General features: G+C 59.7%; 6 protein-coding genes across 6 annotated transcripts; 3 read left to right on the forward strand and 3 right to left on the reverse strand.

Moving 5' to 3' along the window:
* Positions 1–419: 419 nt before the first annotated feature.
* Positions 420–1,780, forward strand: PLICBS_005742 (prephenate dehydrogenase (NADP(+)); the record flags this gene model as incomplete). Its single annotated transcript, XM_065600795.1, has 3 exons — positions 420–467; positions 520–631; positions 723–1,780. 3 exons carry the CDS (start codon positions 420–422, stop codon positions 1,778–1,780), a joined length of 1,218 nt encoding a protein of 405 aa, XP_065456867.1.
* A 1,701-nt stretch (positions 1,781–3,481) lies between these two features.
* Positions 3,482–4,456, forward strand: PLICBS_005743 (uncharacterized protein; the record flags this gene model as incomplete). The annotated part of the gene is made up of 3 exons (XM_018319440.2): positions 3,482–3,658; positions 3,754–4,029; positions 4,100–4,456. 3 exons carry the CDS (start codon positions 3,482–3,484, stop codon positions 4,454–4,456), a joined length of 810 nt encoding a protein of 269 aa, XP_018181914.2.
* Positions 4,457–5,060: 604 nt separating this feature from the next.
* PLICBS_005744 (uncharacterized protein) lies at positions 5,061–5,936 on the reverse strand (the record flags this gene model as incomplete). The annotated part of the gene is made up of 1 exon (XM_018319441.2): positions 5,061–5,936. The coding sequence occupies one exon, from the start codon at positions 5,934–5,936 to the stop codon at positions 5,061–5,063; it is 876 nt and encodes a 291-aa protein (XP_018181915.2).
* Positions 5,937–7,511: 1,575 nt separating this feature from the next.
* On the reverse strand, positions 7,512–8,841 carry PLICBS_005745 (uncharacterized protein; the record flags this gene model as incomplete). The annotated part of the gene is made up of 3 exons (XM_018319442.2): positions 7,512–8,645; positions 8,702–8,760; positions 8,817–8,841. 3 exons carry the CDS (start codon positions 8,839–8,841, stop codon positions 7,512–7,514), a joined length of 1,218 nt encoding a protein of 405 aa, XP_018181916.2.
* Positions 8,842–9,797: 956 nt separating this feature from the next.
* Positions 9,798–11,955, forward strand: PLICBS_005746 (glutamate--tRNA ligase mitochondrial; the record flags this gene model as incomplete). Its single annotated transcript, XM_018319443.2, has 5 exons — positions 9,798–10,250; positions 10,306–10,416; positions 10,479–10,868; positions 10,925–11,182; positions 11,272–11,955. The coding sequence occupies 5 exons, from the start codon at positions 9,798–9,800 to the stop codon at positions 11,953–11,955; spliced, it is 1,896 nt and encodes a 631-aa protein (XP_018181917.2).
* Positions 11,956–12,587: 632 nt separating this feature from the next.
* On the reverse strand, positions 12,588–14,570 carry PLICBS_005747 (uncharacterized protein; the record flags this gene model as incomplete). Its single annotated transcript, XM_018319444.2, has 6 exons — positions 12,588–12,608; positions 12,705–13,604; positions 13,660–13,821; positions 13,888–14,223; positions 14,334–14,483; positions 14,556–14,570. 6 exons carry the CDS (start codon positions 14,568–14,570, stop codon positions 12,588–12,590), a joined length of 1,584 nt encoding a protein of 527 aa, XP_018181918.2.
* Between the last annotated feature and the right edge of the window lie 240 nt (positions 14,571–14,810).

Consider the following 14,810-nt stretch of genomic DNA (forward strand, 5'->3'; position numbering starts at 1 on the left):
ACATGGGCAGGATGTATGCCGAGAGGCTATCTGCCGCTGGCTGGAGGTGAGTTTTGATGCTGTGATATCACATCGCCGCTTCCAGCCCCTGTTCGATTGGTAAGTTGCTTCTGCAAGTCCTGTCCTGTCCCCTTATTATGATGACTAGAGCGCATTTGGCTCGAGTATTGTCCGGGGCAGTCTGGGGTCCGTTCCGGCTCCCAGATGCCGCCCCGTGGCTTTCGTTGATGAACACGCTTGCTACCTTAACACACATTTGTCTGAATTCTTCACATCAAACACTATTTTTTGCACATTCAGCATGGACGAACTCAATGCTGACAAGCACACAAGACAGGACAGCCAATAACGCGTAATTGCCCGTAATAGAATCCTGGCCTGCGACAGGGAAGATAGTTACGATAGTCTGAAAGAGAAATATGCTGGAAAAGTACGACCTTGCGTCCTTGTTGCCTGTTGTTGCCGTTGTTTGTTGCTGCCGCAAGACATCTACTCGGATGCTGAAGCCATGTGCGGTAGGAGAACATTGAGATCTGCCGCAACGGGCATTTCGTATCACGCGCCAGCGACTACATTATCTACAGCGTCGAAGCCGCCGTCATCGACCGTGTGATTGCGCAGTATGGCCCATGTGAGCACACCCCGAAGGCCGTTGCGGGCGCGGCGAGGATCGTCGCGTGGGGCGGGGAGGCAGTACAGGTGGCTAACATGACATATCACAGCAACCAAGATGGGCGCCATCGTTGGCGGCCAGACGTCCTGCAAGTCACCCGAGATTGCGGCCTTTGAGGCGTACCTGCCGCAGGACGTGTCCATCGTCTCGTGCCACTCGCTGCACGGGCCCGGAGTCGATCCCCACAATCAACCGCTGGTGCTCATCCAGCACAGGGCGCCGGACGCGGCGCTGCACAAGGTGGAGGCGGTGCTGGGCTGCCTGCGGTCCAAGTTTGTGTACCTGACGGCGCTTGAGCACGACCGCATCACGGCGGACACGCAGGCGGTCACGCACGCGGCGTTCCTGTCCATGGGCAAGGCGTGGCACGCGAACCGGCAGTTCCCGTGGGAGCTGAGCCGGTACGTCGGGGGCATCGAGAACGTCAAGGTCAACATCATGCTGCGCATCTACAGCCAGAAGTGGCACGTGTACGCGGGGCTGGCGATCCTCAACCCGGAGGCGCGCAAGCAGGTGGCGCAGTACGCGACGAGCGTGACGGCGCTGTACAAGCTGATGCTGGAGGGCAACCTCGAGGGCCTGCGGGAGCGCATGTACCGGGCGCGGGACCGGGTGTTCGGGGCGTCGGTGACGTGGGACTCGCGGCCGCTCATCGAGCCGTCGATCCTGTCGTCGTTTTCGCTGGGGACGCCGACGGACGCGCCGCCGCGGCCCAACAACCACCTGTCGCTGCTGGCCATGGTGGACTGCTGGTCGGAGCTGGGCATCGTGCCGTACGAGCACATGCTGTGCAGCACGCCGCTGTTCCGGCTGCGGCTGGGCGTGACGGAGCACCTGTTCCGCAACGCGGCGCTGCTGGACGAGGCGCTGGTGACGGCCGTCGAGGACAAGACGTACCGCAGCGACGACCTCGAGTTTACGTTTGCGGCGCGGGGGTGGGCCGAGTGCGTGACGCTGGGCCATTTTGAGACGTGGGAGAAGCGCTTCGTGAGCACGCAGGAGTTTTTCGAGCCGCGCTTCGCCGAGGCCAAGGTGGTGGGCGACCAGATGATGAAGAAGGTGCTCGAGGGGGCGAGGGAAGGGGGTGGTAGTGGTGGTGGTGGATAGAGATTATTTTGCTTCCTCAGTGCGAGTCTTACTGCAAGTATAAACTAGCCTAATTTGATGATTCGATTGCCCTTGTCGTTGAGGCAAATGACGATGCTTGATTGCCTGCGTCGATACGTAACAACAAAGTAGTTGGAGAGTTGGACGGAGTGCCTCATGGACGTGTCGTCACTCGCCGTCCACCATCACCACCACCCTTCGCATCCCCACCCTGATGGAGACGGGAGCTGCGACTTTTTGCACACGACACGGGCAGACGGGACGGAGTCGAGGAAGCGGAATTGCCGTCGGCCGCCCCCGGCAGACGCTGGAGGGCTCCGTTGCTCTGGAGAAGACGGGGCCTCGGGCGCAAACAGGCACGGGGCCAATCAGGAGCTCGGGGCCGGCGCCTTGGGAGGGGCGGCGCCCACCCCCTTGGTCCCCGCAACAATAGCTCCCCACCGCGCGCTGCAGTTGGCGAGCAGGCGCGGTGGCAGGGGCCGGATGGCGGTGTTGTGGACGGAGTCGCAAGTCCCCGACGACTCGAGGCGGGCGGGTCGTGGATGAATTGGATGAATGTCCGCATGTTTTGGGGTTGCTGCGTACGTGTATTGTCGTCGCAGACGGCCGGCTGCTACTTCGCATGACCTGCTAACGCAGGTAGCGCGAGCTGGTAGGTAGGTACCTTAGGTACCCTGCCTGCCTCGCTGAGCCAGTTTACCCCAATTGATGCTGGTGCTGGCAACCAGCCCAGGTCCAGCCTGTATCTGAGCCGCGGCGTGGCGCATCCCCCAGTGCTGCCTCCCACCCAAAGAATACTCATACAGCCCCAGGCCGGCCCAACTTGCCTGCTTGAGGTTCCTTCCCCATCCCGTTGTCGCTCGCCGTTTCCTTGCTAGCCATCCCCCTCAACTCCATCTCTGCATCTTTCCCGTCTCTTCCTCCTCCTTACACAACCTCTCGGGTCACGGTTCGACGTGCACATTATCCTAGTAAAGGTGAGCAGCTGCGTCCCCCGTTCTTGTCCCCTGTAGCGCATTGGCGCCCGTCGCGTGCAGGCTGGGCCGCCGCGACACACTGGCCGCTGTCCTTGGTCCGCCGTGCCCCAGCATCAGCATCAGCATCAGCATCAGCATCAGCGACAGCTCCAGCACTTCCAGGATGACGCTCGATTGCGGGTGCCTCGGCCGCGTCGCGCCAGCAGCCTCAGCGCCGTTCCAATCACTGCAGATGTTCCTGGCTGAGCATCTAATGGAAGACCACTGAGCTGCCGGCTTCGCTCGGGCAGTTCCACCAACACGCTACGCCACGCTCTGCTCGTTGCGGCGGCGGCGTCGGCTTGCGGGTGCGTGTCTGGCCAGGGTCCCGTCCCGAGGTGTAAACAAATCCATTGGCTGCACGCCCGCCGCGCTCTTTGCTGCTCGACTGCCTGCCAGCCTTCTGCTCAGGACAGCCTCAACGCCCGACCGTCGTCTGCAACCCGATTGACAGCTCGCGCATTTACTTTTCGTCCCCGCTTCATTGTTCCATTCCGCTGACCCTGCGCCCCGTCGCCGGCCCGGCTGTCTAGGATCTAGCATTCCTCAACCCCCTCCTCTCCCGAAAGCCACTCCGGTTTTCCTCCGCCGCCGACCGTTTGACGACGCTCGCCCGGAGCCCGCGCCGCCTCAACAAACCCCAGCCCTCAATCGAAGCAGCGACGCCCCCGTCACCGCCGCCATCATGTCGGTCAAGTTCGAGCGGGACACGTTCAAGCAGACGGCGCAGAACGCCATGTCGAGCGCCGTCCCCGAGAATGGTCGCATTCCCGGCACCAGCGGCAATCACCCCGTCGCTGAGAAGGTCGGCACCGCCCTCACCGGCGGCATCCAGAATGCCGGCACCAAGGGCTACCTGGCGGTATGTTGCCTCTACTCTATCCTCGCCACGGCTTTCCATACTCCTGCGCTTGCGCGCACGCGTCGCAAAACCCCGCTGACGTCCGTCGTCGACAGGCCTACATTAAGCAGCTCGAGTCGAATCCTCTGCGCACAAAGATGCTCACGGCCGGCTCCCTCGCCGGTGCCCAGGAGCTCCTCGCCTCGTGGCTCGCCAAGGACCGCAACAAGCACGGCCACTACTTCACGTCGCGCGTTCCCAAGATGGCCGCTTACGGCGCCCTCGTTAGCGCTCCCATCGGCCACGTCCTCATCTGGGCCCTACAGAAGGTCTTCAAGGGTCGCACCAGTCTCAAGGCCAAGATTCTGCAGATTCTTGCCAGCAACCTGATTGTACGTACATGACGCGGCGTCCACGTCTCAAGTCGCATGCGACTAACGTGCCGTTCTTCCCCTTGCCCAGATTGCGCCCATCCAAAACAGCATCTACCTCGTCGCCATGGCCCTCATCGCCGGCGCGCGCACGTACCACCAGGTCCGCGCCACCGTCAAGGTCGGCTTCTGGAGAGTCATGAAGGTTTCGTGGCTCACCTCCCCCATCTGCCTGGCCTTTGCCCAGAAGTTCCTCCCCGACCAGCTCTGGGTGCCCTTCTTCAACATTGTCGGTTTCATCATCGGCACCTACATCAACACCACCACCAAGAAGAAGCGCCTCGCAGCCCTGCGCCGCAAGCACTTCGGCGACGGCCGCCCCAGCAACATGGGTGGCCGACCCGAGGACTACCCCCCGCCCCCCATGGGCTCCAACCCCCCGTACTAGACGCGACCAGCGAGTCGCGCGCATAGGACAAGATTACTCTGCCTGGACAAAGCCGTTACCCGCGCGCGACATGACGGTGCATCTGGATTGGACCATGGAGCTTTTGCGGAGATTTCCCTTGGCGGTCTTTGCATTTGGCCAAGAACATAATGACAAGATATGGTCGAGAGCCGCTGGGAGTCGAGGTCTGTGTAGAAGGGAAGAAATAAGAGGATGGTGGAAGTTATGTTAACGATGCCTGCACGGACACGGGAGGGAACGCCATGTACAAACCCCTTTGGCTCGGATATGCTGTTATTTTGATATCTAGTTATGTGATGTTCCTCGACTTAGAAGGTGTCTTCTTATCTAGAATCCATCTAGAGTGCTCATGGTCCGGTTTGCAGTGCTAGGTAGAGGTGCATGACGGACCAGGTGTCACCGCTGCATAGCCTTGTGTCTTGCCTTGATACCTTGCGTATATCAGCGCTCTGGTAAACCAAGGCCGGGTCCCCGGGGCCGTGTCGCGAGAAAGGATTATTGGGTATCGTGTATCATGCTGTGCGTCTGGTCGTCGACTCGTATCGTTCAATCTCTTGTTCGCCAAATGCCCCCACGCATCGTCTCACCCATCTCCAGCGACCACAGCAGCAGCAGAAGTAGCACCACCGTCAAACGCATCATCGCCGGCGATCGGGGCATCGAGCATGAAGCTGGGGCTCCAGTACTCCCACTCGCCGCCCGTCTGCTTGTCGACCCAGAGCATGCCCTCTGCGACGAGGTCGTCGATGACGGTGCGGCAGCGGGCGCCCTCCCAGGCGAGGTTGTCGTGCAGCATGCTCACGCTCACGTAGCCGAGGACCTGGGCGGCCTCGAGCGCGGCGGCCTGGTCGTTGCTCAGCTCGCGCGGCACGCTGCGGATGTACTCCTTGCGCCCGACGCGCACGATGCCGTAGCTGCCGCCCAGGGGCTTGAGCGTCTCGACGGCCCGCCGCACGTCGTCTTCGGATATGCCGCCGTTGTCGCTGCCGCCATCGCCGCCCGACGACGACGCAGCCGCAGACGCAGCGGAGAGCCGCTCGCGCACCTCGCGCAGGCCGATGAGCCCGCCGTTCTCGCCCCTCGTCGCGCCGCACACCTCCACCACCCGGACCGCGAGCTCAAAGTAAAAGTCGTTGACCGTCTTGCCCAGCAGCTGCGCCCAGATCGACGACGCGCCGCCGCCTCCCCCACCACCTGAACCAGAACCGGAACTCGTGGCGAGGGGATCCACGCCAATGGCGGTGCACATGCGCGCAAACTGCGCGCGGAACGACGGGTCGGAGCGAATGTCCTTGGCGTGCGTCTGCGCGAACTGCTGCAGCAGCGAGCGGAAGACGGAGAGCTGCGTCTCGAGCGCCTGGGCGTTGGTGGCGCGCAGCGAGGAGCCGTGCGAGGCGTAGTGCGCCGACGTGACGCGCGAGCGGTCGAAGGCGCCGATGCCCACGCCCTTGCGCGACATGGCGGGCGGGTGGGTAGGCGGCTCGGCGTGGGAGGAGTGTGTATGCTCTCGTGTGTATGTAGTCTCGGTAGATGCGAGTTGTTGAAGGTGGCATGCGTGTCGTGGGTGGTGGAGGTGGGATGAAGGGGGACAGACAGGAGGGGTCGTTCGTCAGTGACGTTGGTGCCCCGGTGGGGCGGACGCTGGCAAGGTCGCCGCTGCGACTTACACTTTGCAACAACCCATGTTTTGCAGTTGGTTTATTGTCCGTCTTTCCAGTGGCTCCTCAACTGTTATGTGCGCTCACGCGGTTTTGCCTGCCCTTCACAGCTTCCAGCATTGGTAGCGAGGGTCATCGAATGGGCAGCTTCTTCAGATCATGGTGCGTGATATTTGTAAGATGTCTTTTGACTTGCAGAAACATTTCGTCTCGGCTATGGAACCAAACAAAATAGCGACTAGCTGGCATTTTTGGGACAAAACCTCCGCCGGATGCAGCTATCCCAGCTCCCCAATCTCGGGGCCAGAGCATCTACCAAGGGCTGGTAGTTGCTTGACCACGACATCATCGTAACCGACACTAAGCTCCTCAGCGGCAGGCCAAACGACAAACGCCGCGGAAATGCTGAAATAGCAACTCCCACTTCTGCAGCACGCATCCGTCGTCGATGCGCCTCAGAAGCGATCCTCCCACCGAAGGTGGTGTACGACGGTGCATCGTCGGGCAAGAGGTAATCGCAGACAGCGTCGCTGACAAACTGAGACGTGTCGCCTCTCACTGACTTGAACGGCTCTATAAACCCGCGATACTCATCCAATGAGTCGAGACTTGACTGCTTTAGGAACGTCTCGATACTTTCTGCCTCGGTGGCCGCAGCTAGTGTCTCTGTGTGTCCCCAGTCCACACTAGGAATTCCCGAAAGACGTTGGGCAGGATACGATAGCCATCGTCGGGTTAAGGCTTTCGTCCGAGTTGTGATTGAGGGCCGAAGCGTCGTTCAATGTGGGCAGCAACTTGTGGAGCGTCTTGATATGGCCGCCTCGGATTTGATCCAGTGCTTCCCGCATGACAACGACATGATGGTCTCTTGAGAGATGTTCAAGCTCCGTCAGAGGGGTTTCAGGGCACTCGAGGACGATTCATCAGTCTTCCTTCACAAAACGTAGAGTTCTCGCAATAGATGTTCTAGGACCGGCAAAGGCCCCCAATGCGACAATGCACCCAAGAGTAGCCTCCGTCGTCGTCACGCTTCGGTGCAACAGCAAGGTCACCATCTCCGCTGTCCCAGCCCGCAAACAATGCTCTCTCGTTGCCATTCCCTGGCGCCTCGCCGCTTTTGTCCCAGCCCATGCATGGCTCTATCCCGCAGTCGTTATCAGTCGTAAACCAGAAAGAAGAGTAGCGTGTCTTTGTGTCCATGCCTTATGTCCACGGCTCTCATTCCGCCTTCTAATCGCTCTATAACAACACATGTCCCCGCTTGCCCGGAATGGAGACGTTCCGCTTTACTGCGTCTGGCACTGAGGCTGTCCGTCTTCCATGTCGTCGTCCTCCCACTCGCTGGCAAACCGGGGGTCGTTTGAGTTCTCGCCCATCTAGCGCAACCCGTTAGTAAGAGCACCCTCTACCGTCAGGGGAGTCTGGGTACTTGCCTTTTCGATATCGGCGCCGTCTTCATACTCAACCTCGTCGACCTCCTCGGCCTCTATCGGGGCCGGAGGAGGCGGCAGCATCTTTTGCAGCGCCTCGTAGGCTGCATCATCCTTCAACCAGCCGTCCTCGGGGAACTGAATCTTCACCAGCAAGTAGAGATCGCCCTTGACCTCGCCACGCTTCATGGGCATGCCCTCTCCCTCAATCTTCAGGCACTCGCCCGGTCGCAAGATGCTGCCACGCGGCCGCTCGATCAAGATGCCGCGCCCGTCAAGGTGCTTCAGCACAACGCGCGAGAAGCCCGTCAGCGACTCGGCCAACGTAATGTTGAGCTCGGCGGAGAGGTCGTTGCCGAGGCGCGAGAATGTGTCGTGCTCCTCCTCGACGAGGGTGAAGACAATGTCTCCGGGTATCTGATCGGGGTACTGGTCGGCCTCACCCTCCAGCACGATGCGCTCGCCCTGCATGGAGCCGCGCGGGATGTAGATTTCGAGCACCTTCTTCTCCTGGACGGTGCGCTTGCCCTTGCACTTCTTGCAGCGGTCCTTTTCCTTGTAGAAGTTGCCGGATCCTTGGCAGTGGTCGCACAGGACCGTCTCGCGCCTCATCATACCCGGGCCGATCTGGCGGATGGCCTCGACCATGCCGTTGCCCTTGCAGCGCTCGCACGAGGTGGGCTTGGCCTTTTCCTTGCCACCTGAGCCCTTGCACTGGCCGCACACGACCTGCTTGTTGGCGGCAAACTTGACAGTCTTGCCCTTATAGAGCTCCTCCAGCGTCACCTTGTACTCCTGCTCCTCGTCAGGACCTCTTCGCGGACGCCGGGGACCGCCCGGTCCGCCAGGACCACCCATGTTAAAGCCAAACATTTGCGAGAGGATATCGTTGAGGTCGACCTCGGGGCCGCCGGGGCCGCCTCGCGAGCCGTCGAATGCGGCCATGCCGTGGGCATCGTACAAGTGGCGCTTCTGGTCATCGCTAAGGATCTCGTAGGCTTGTGTGATCTCTTTGAACTTGACTTCAGACTCGGCTCGCTGCTCCTCGGGGACCTTGTCGGGGTGGTACTTCAGGGCAGCCTGCTTGGGGGTCAGAGACGAGACCAGCAGCTCGTGGGAGGGGGAACGCGGCGAACCTTGCGATAGGCCTTCTTGATCTGGTCTCCAGAGGCATCCCGCTCGATGGAGAGGAGCTCTGCGGCGCACGGTCAGCTTGCAGGGCGCAACGTAGATGTGCAGATCTGCACCTACCGTAGAGATCAATCTCTGCCTCCATGATTGCGGCGGCAGCTGGGCAACGACGGGGTTCGTCGTCGAGAGGTGGTGATGATTAGAAATGGGCGTTTGCAGAGAAATCTCTTTGGCGTAGGTTCGGCCTGGCGCGGGGTTGTCGAGTAGCGTGTGATGGGCGGAACCGACCTCGACAGGGGGGGGTGGAATTCGACAGAGAACAGAGGGCTATTATGTACCGCAAGAGGGCACTGGGGCCGAAGACTATCGTGAGAAAGATAGATGATGCTTTTTGTTTGCCGCAGGGATTGCCGGGCGAGCCAGTCACGGAAGTCGTTGCCAAATCTCTGCAGCGAAAAAAAGTTGGGTCTATGGCGTTTGACGGCGGCGGTCTGTCACTAAACCTCGCCAAGTTGCAGTACAGTCGGGGTACCGGACTAGCGGCGCTGCGCCCTGGACAGAGCAGAGGCGGCGAACGTCGAGGTTCCAGTTGTTTGCGAGAACGAGTTGAGTGAGCACCCGTCTTTAATAAGGGCCCTGGTTGCTTGTTTCCTGCGTCATCATCACATATACCGTGCGATGCCAAACGACGGACGATGATGACCTCTGGATTCTCCCCGCATTCACTGACGTTCCACCGCTGACGACACCAGCGACTGCTGCCTCCTCCCACCTGCTCCAGGCCAGGTCCCAAAGTCTCTTATCGCGCGATAACAGCCCTGCAACTCCCAGGCACAAAGTACCTGCAAGTACTGGCGTGCTGCTCCACAGCGTCAGCAGCGACTCCCGAGTCATCCATCAGCGGGCCAACGACAGCGCCCGCGATATAAGCCAAGAACGCGCCGCCACATGTGGCGCAAACGCCCCTGGGACGCGCCTCAAAATTCGCTTTACACAACGAACATCTCCCGAACTCACGTACACTATTTCCGACCTCATCGATTGATACCCCTTGCTTTATTTCACGCCATGATAGCTGTACCGTAACCACCCGTCGCGCCCATGTTCATCACGCGCGGCTCATCTCGCCTGGCGAGGCCGTACATCTGCCCAAGATGCAGCTCAAAAACTGCACTTGCTAGGCTGAGCCACGGCCTCGGCCGCCAGCCACCTCGGGCTGCCTATCCTGGCCTACGGACTCATGTAACCAGCGTCGCCGGAGTGGACAGCAAGGTCAAGACCCAAGATGGCGCGTCAGCTACGACACCCGGCATTGGACCTGGCCTCAAGGGCCTGAGAAACAAGAACAAGGCTCTGAAGAAGAGCTCCTCTCACGGTCCATCCGCGCGCACCATCCTCGGCCAGAGCTCCGATCTCCCTATCCGCGCAAGATTCGCGCCGTCTCCCACGGGATATCTCCACCTGGGCTCCTTGAGGACAGCCCTCTTCAACAACCTTGCGTCGAGCGCGTCCAAGGGCGGCGCTTTCATTCTCAGGATCGAGGACACGGATCAGGTACTTGACGCCCGTCAACCAACCTTTAGAGACATAGAGGCTGACTAGTATCCAGAGCCGTCTCGTAGCGGATGCGGAGGAACGCCTCATCAAAGATCTCGAGTGGGCAGGACTCTCCTGGGATGAGGGGCCCGACCGAGGCGGACCGTACGGTCCTTACAGACAGGTTTGTTCCGGCCTCTCACAAACTCCCCGCCCACGTAGACAAAGATTCCTGACCCGCCTCAGTCTGAGCGCCTGGACATTTACAAGGACCACGTTCAGCAACTGGTAGACCACGGCCATGCATACCGCTGCTTTTGCACCTCTGAGCAGCTCGAGGCCCAAAAGCGCGAGCTCCACGACCAGGGCAAGCCGACCGTCTACCCCGGCACTTGTCGCTCCGTCGACTCATCCGAGTCTGACCGGCGCGCCGCGGATGGAGAGCCGCACGTGGTGCGCTTCAAAAGCGACACCTTTGGGCGGCCCAAGTTCCGCGACGCCATCTACGGCACCTTCCAGAAAAAGGACCAGGAAGAGGACTTTATCCTCCTCAAGACGGACGGCTTCCCCACGTACCACCTGGCCAACGTCGTAGACGACCACTTGATGAAGATAACCCACGTCATCAGAGGCGAGGTACGAAAGGCCCATTGAACCCTCGGCGATGCGGGACAAAGCTGACCCCATCATAGGAGTGGCTCATCTCGACGCCCAAGCATCTGGCTCTCTACGAGGCGTTCGGCTGGCAGCCTCCGACATTCGCGCATCTCGCCCTCCTCGTCAACCCAGACGGGAGCAAGCTGAGCAAGCGCAACGACAGCGTCAACATCTCCAAGTACCAGAACGAGGGCGTGTTCCCCATGGCCCTCCTCGCCTGGCTCGCCAACCTCGGCTCCTCGTTCAAGTCGGGCGCCAAGACGCCGCGCACCGTCGCCGACGTGGCCGACGCTGTAAGTGCCCCTTCCAACGGCCAGGGCCTTTGATGGCTCTCCTAACTTTTTCACATGGCCAAACTGACTGATGGCGCTTCCTCCTCCAGTTGACATTCAAGTTCACCCGTGGCGGCATCAAGCTGAATCTCGAAAAGCTGGAGTACTTCCACAACAAGTACCGCGACGCGCTCCTCGCGGACCCGATCCCGGAACTAGCCGAGCAGGAAGCCAGGCTCATCGACCACCACTTGGTGCAGCCCATGTTGCGACAACTCGAGGCCATCACCACCGGGAGCGGCAAGGACGCGAGCGAGCTTCCCCAAGGCTGGGAGGCTCCTCTTCAGCTCGTACCCGCCTTGACTTCCGACGAGTCAACAAAAACGGCCTACCTCCAGAAAGTCCTTGCCAGCAGACAGGGCGGCTACCAGTCCCCCAGCAGCCTCATCCAGCAACACCCGTACCTCTTCTGGCGCGTGCCCTTGCAACGATACGAGGCATCCCTATCCACCGCCCCGTCCCCAGACCAACGCATCTTGGACGCGCTCGACCGGGCCATCGACGACGAGACCGTCTGGCACGGCGACGGCGTCCAGGTCATGAAGTGTATACTCGACACGCTGCAGGGCGAGGGAATCGACCAGGTCGTCGTGCACAACGCCCTGAGGCTCGTCGGCGCAGGCGGCCAAGACGTGGTGTCGCAGAGCAGCTCGAGGATGTTTATGCTGCTGGGGAGGGCTGAGTGGCGGCATCGGCTGGACGCCTTGCGTTCCCTGATTGTGGAAAGGCAATAGCCGGATGTGCTCCTATCAGCTCCATATACCCCCATGTACAATAGAATCTCTCAGAGGTGAGTTGGCTGTAAGATATGCCGCCTACAGAGTTGTCTACTTGAGCAAAGCGGCGTTCGCCTAATCTAGCCTAATATGATACATGTATATCGAGGACAACAAACACTGGGAAAGCAATCATAACGGAAAATGAATCAGGCGGACAGTGTCAATACGCTAAGCCGTCATGAACTACCCCATCCATATATGCGGGCTGATTATGGCCATGCCTTGAAACAGTATCCAAATCAAACCGCCTGGGGAAGAAATGAGCGGATCCTCATGAGCTTTCCTCCCTCGCCCGCGACAAAGCCCCTGAATCGAAGTGACCTAGGGCATCAACTCGTCGATGCCGTGCCCTCACTCGTCTGGACGACGGCCCCTTTCTCTAACCGCGTGGCCAACGAAAATGCAACGAGCTCATAATGCTATGTAGTAAAAGAAATAAACAGCGTATGCAGGAAACTGGGCAAGCGTTTTACGGGATTAGTTGCTCAGAAACGCATGATGAGGCCATTGCATCGTTAAATGAATGTGGCTGGACAGTGCCGTCCAACCGGCGCGCTACCAAAGCGCGGTAGGGTATCAGATGATGTCTAAACTTCGAAAATCCAAATCTGTAAATGTACGTTAGCGCTGAAATCGCAGCATGTCACTGCCCAGGGGAGACTCGTCCAGAAGGTACGAGCGCCTGGGCGGAAGACGAGACTTACCTCCATCTTGGCCACGTCCAATCGTTGCCTCTTGGCAGCGCTGATTGCGCTCTGCACGGCCATCTCCAGGTCGTCTTGGTCTCCCATTGTGATCATGTCGCCCTCCGGCATGTCCTCATCCTTGATCTTGATCTTGAACCTTCGTCGCAAGCCAAACTTATCACGCACACGGTCCACGAGGTCGGGGAATTCAATGGCGGTGCCAATCATGATGTACCGGACATCGTCAGAGTGTGCCTTGACCCGAACTTTCCGAATTTCCGGGCGTCGAGATGCAGCACGGGATCCGGACGATGAGCCCGGGACGCGGCGGTTGCTGGAGATCATCTCGAACTCGGGCTCGTCCAGCGATCCGTCATCATAATCCGACCTTTCATCCTCCTCTTCAATGTACCGCTGCTGTTGTCTCCGATTCGACCTTCTGCTTCCTCTGGAGTTGCGGGAGCCGCCACCGGTCTGGTACATGTCGTACAGCTCGCCCGGATATGCTTCTTCCTCGTCGATTGTTCTCGTTGGTCTTCGTGCAAGTGGAGAGCTTCTTTGGAGGGGCGCCGGCGCCTGCACCGGGTCTCGCTGCGAGTAGCCGCGTCCTGGGGCAGCCGATGCCGACCGTCCAGGCCGAGCCCTGCCGTCTTCTGGGGACGGCGCCTTTTCGTACCTGCGGCCAGATTCCTGCGAGGGGATGCTAAGCTTGGCGGGCATCGGCTTCGGCCCGTTCCGTACAGACGCGCCCCTGCTCGGTCGATCATTCTCAGGCGGCGGTGTGGGAGGGAAAACGTTGCGATTTGTGGGTGGTTCCGATTGTTGTCTTCGGGACTGAATACCAGGCTTCACAAGGTTGGTCGCAGCGAACGAAATGTTGTCGGCAGGCCTGTCGTCCTTGACCTCGCTCTTGCCCGCCTGAGAGATATACGTGAGCTTCTGACGCGGCGCTCCAGGGGTAAGCAAGACTTACGTTCTTGATCTCGGATCCCGCAAAGCCGGTAAAGGCGTTGGAACGATCCGATGCCGCGACCAGCCTTGCCTTGCCGAGATAGTCCTTTGTCTTCAGGTTCCGCACCTTGGCTTCGTTGGGTCGATACACCACGCCTACTGGGATCGAGAAGACGGTGTATCCCTGTGCTACTGTCAGATAAGATGCTCCAAAATGCCGTCGGGCATGCCACGATCGACGTGGACTGACCTCTGCTTCCTCACGAATCGCCTCGTCAATCACGTCGTGGTCCTCAACCACCTTTTCTTTGACGGCATACGATAAGTCCTGCATGCCGACGTCCCTTTGCTGCAGGTAAATGTAGCACAGCCCACGGTTGAAGAGCACTTCGCATGAATACAGCTTGAACAAGAGGCCGAGCTGCGCGTAGTCGATCATGGTGTTGCCCCGAAGGTACAGTAGGGTGTCGTTGAAGTTGGCGAGTGCCTCCTCGAAGTCGCCGAGAAGAAAGTTGGAAACTCCCTGCTGAAAGTACGCAACGGCAAGATACTGGTCAAGTCGGATGGCTCGTTGATAACATTCCACCTGAGAAGGAAGGACGGGTAACTGTCAGCATTCGTGTTTTTGAGGGCTTGTGACTCGCACTCGTTGCGCCCACACTGCCCGTGAATCCATGTTCGCCGAGGACCGCTTACAGCTTTCTCATGCTCGCCAAGCGTCGCGTGGATGACGCCCATGTTGAACAGAATCTTGCTCGTATCGGAGATCTTGTCGAATTCGCCAAGCGCATCGTCGAATTCATTGTTGTCGTAGCGGCCGAGGGCCGCGACCCACGTCTCGATTTCCTGTGAAGGTGATGTTGGTTAGTCGGAAGCCGGACGGCAGATGAATCTCGCTCCCCCACAAAAGATGCTCACCTGTTTCAACGACATGGCTGATACTTGCGCGCAGCAGATGCTGTGTTACAAGTCGGTGGGCGACGAGAGCAGCTCGCAGGACGCGAGGTAGCTCACGTCAGGGCGTGAATTGAACTCGCGATTATGGGAAGAGGTTGCCGAGGACGTCGGAGTTGCGGCGGGCAGTCGAGGGTGGGTGGCTGGCAGCGCGGGTGTACAAGTACCTCCTGAGGGCGGCGTCTCTCGAACACAGGTTTCCAGCGAATACCGTTGGGC

The sequence above is a fragment of the Purpureocillium lilacinum genome (assembly GCF_023168085.1).
Source record: "Purpureocillium lilacinum CBS 284.36 DNA, scaffold_4, whole genome shotgun sequence".
In the NCBI taxonomy this organism is placed as follows: domain Eukaryota; kingdom Fungi; phylum Ascomycota; class Sordariomycetes; order Hypocreales; family Ophiocordycipitaceae; genus Purpureocillium; species Purpureocillium lilacinum.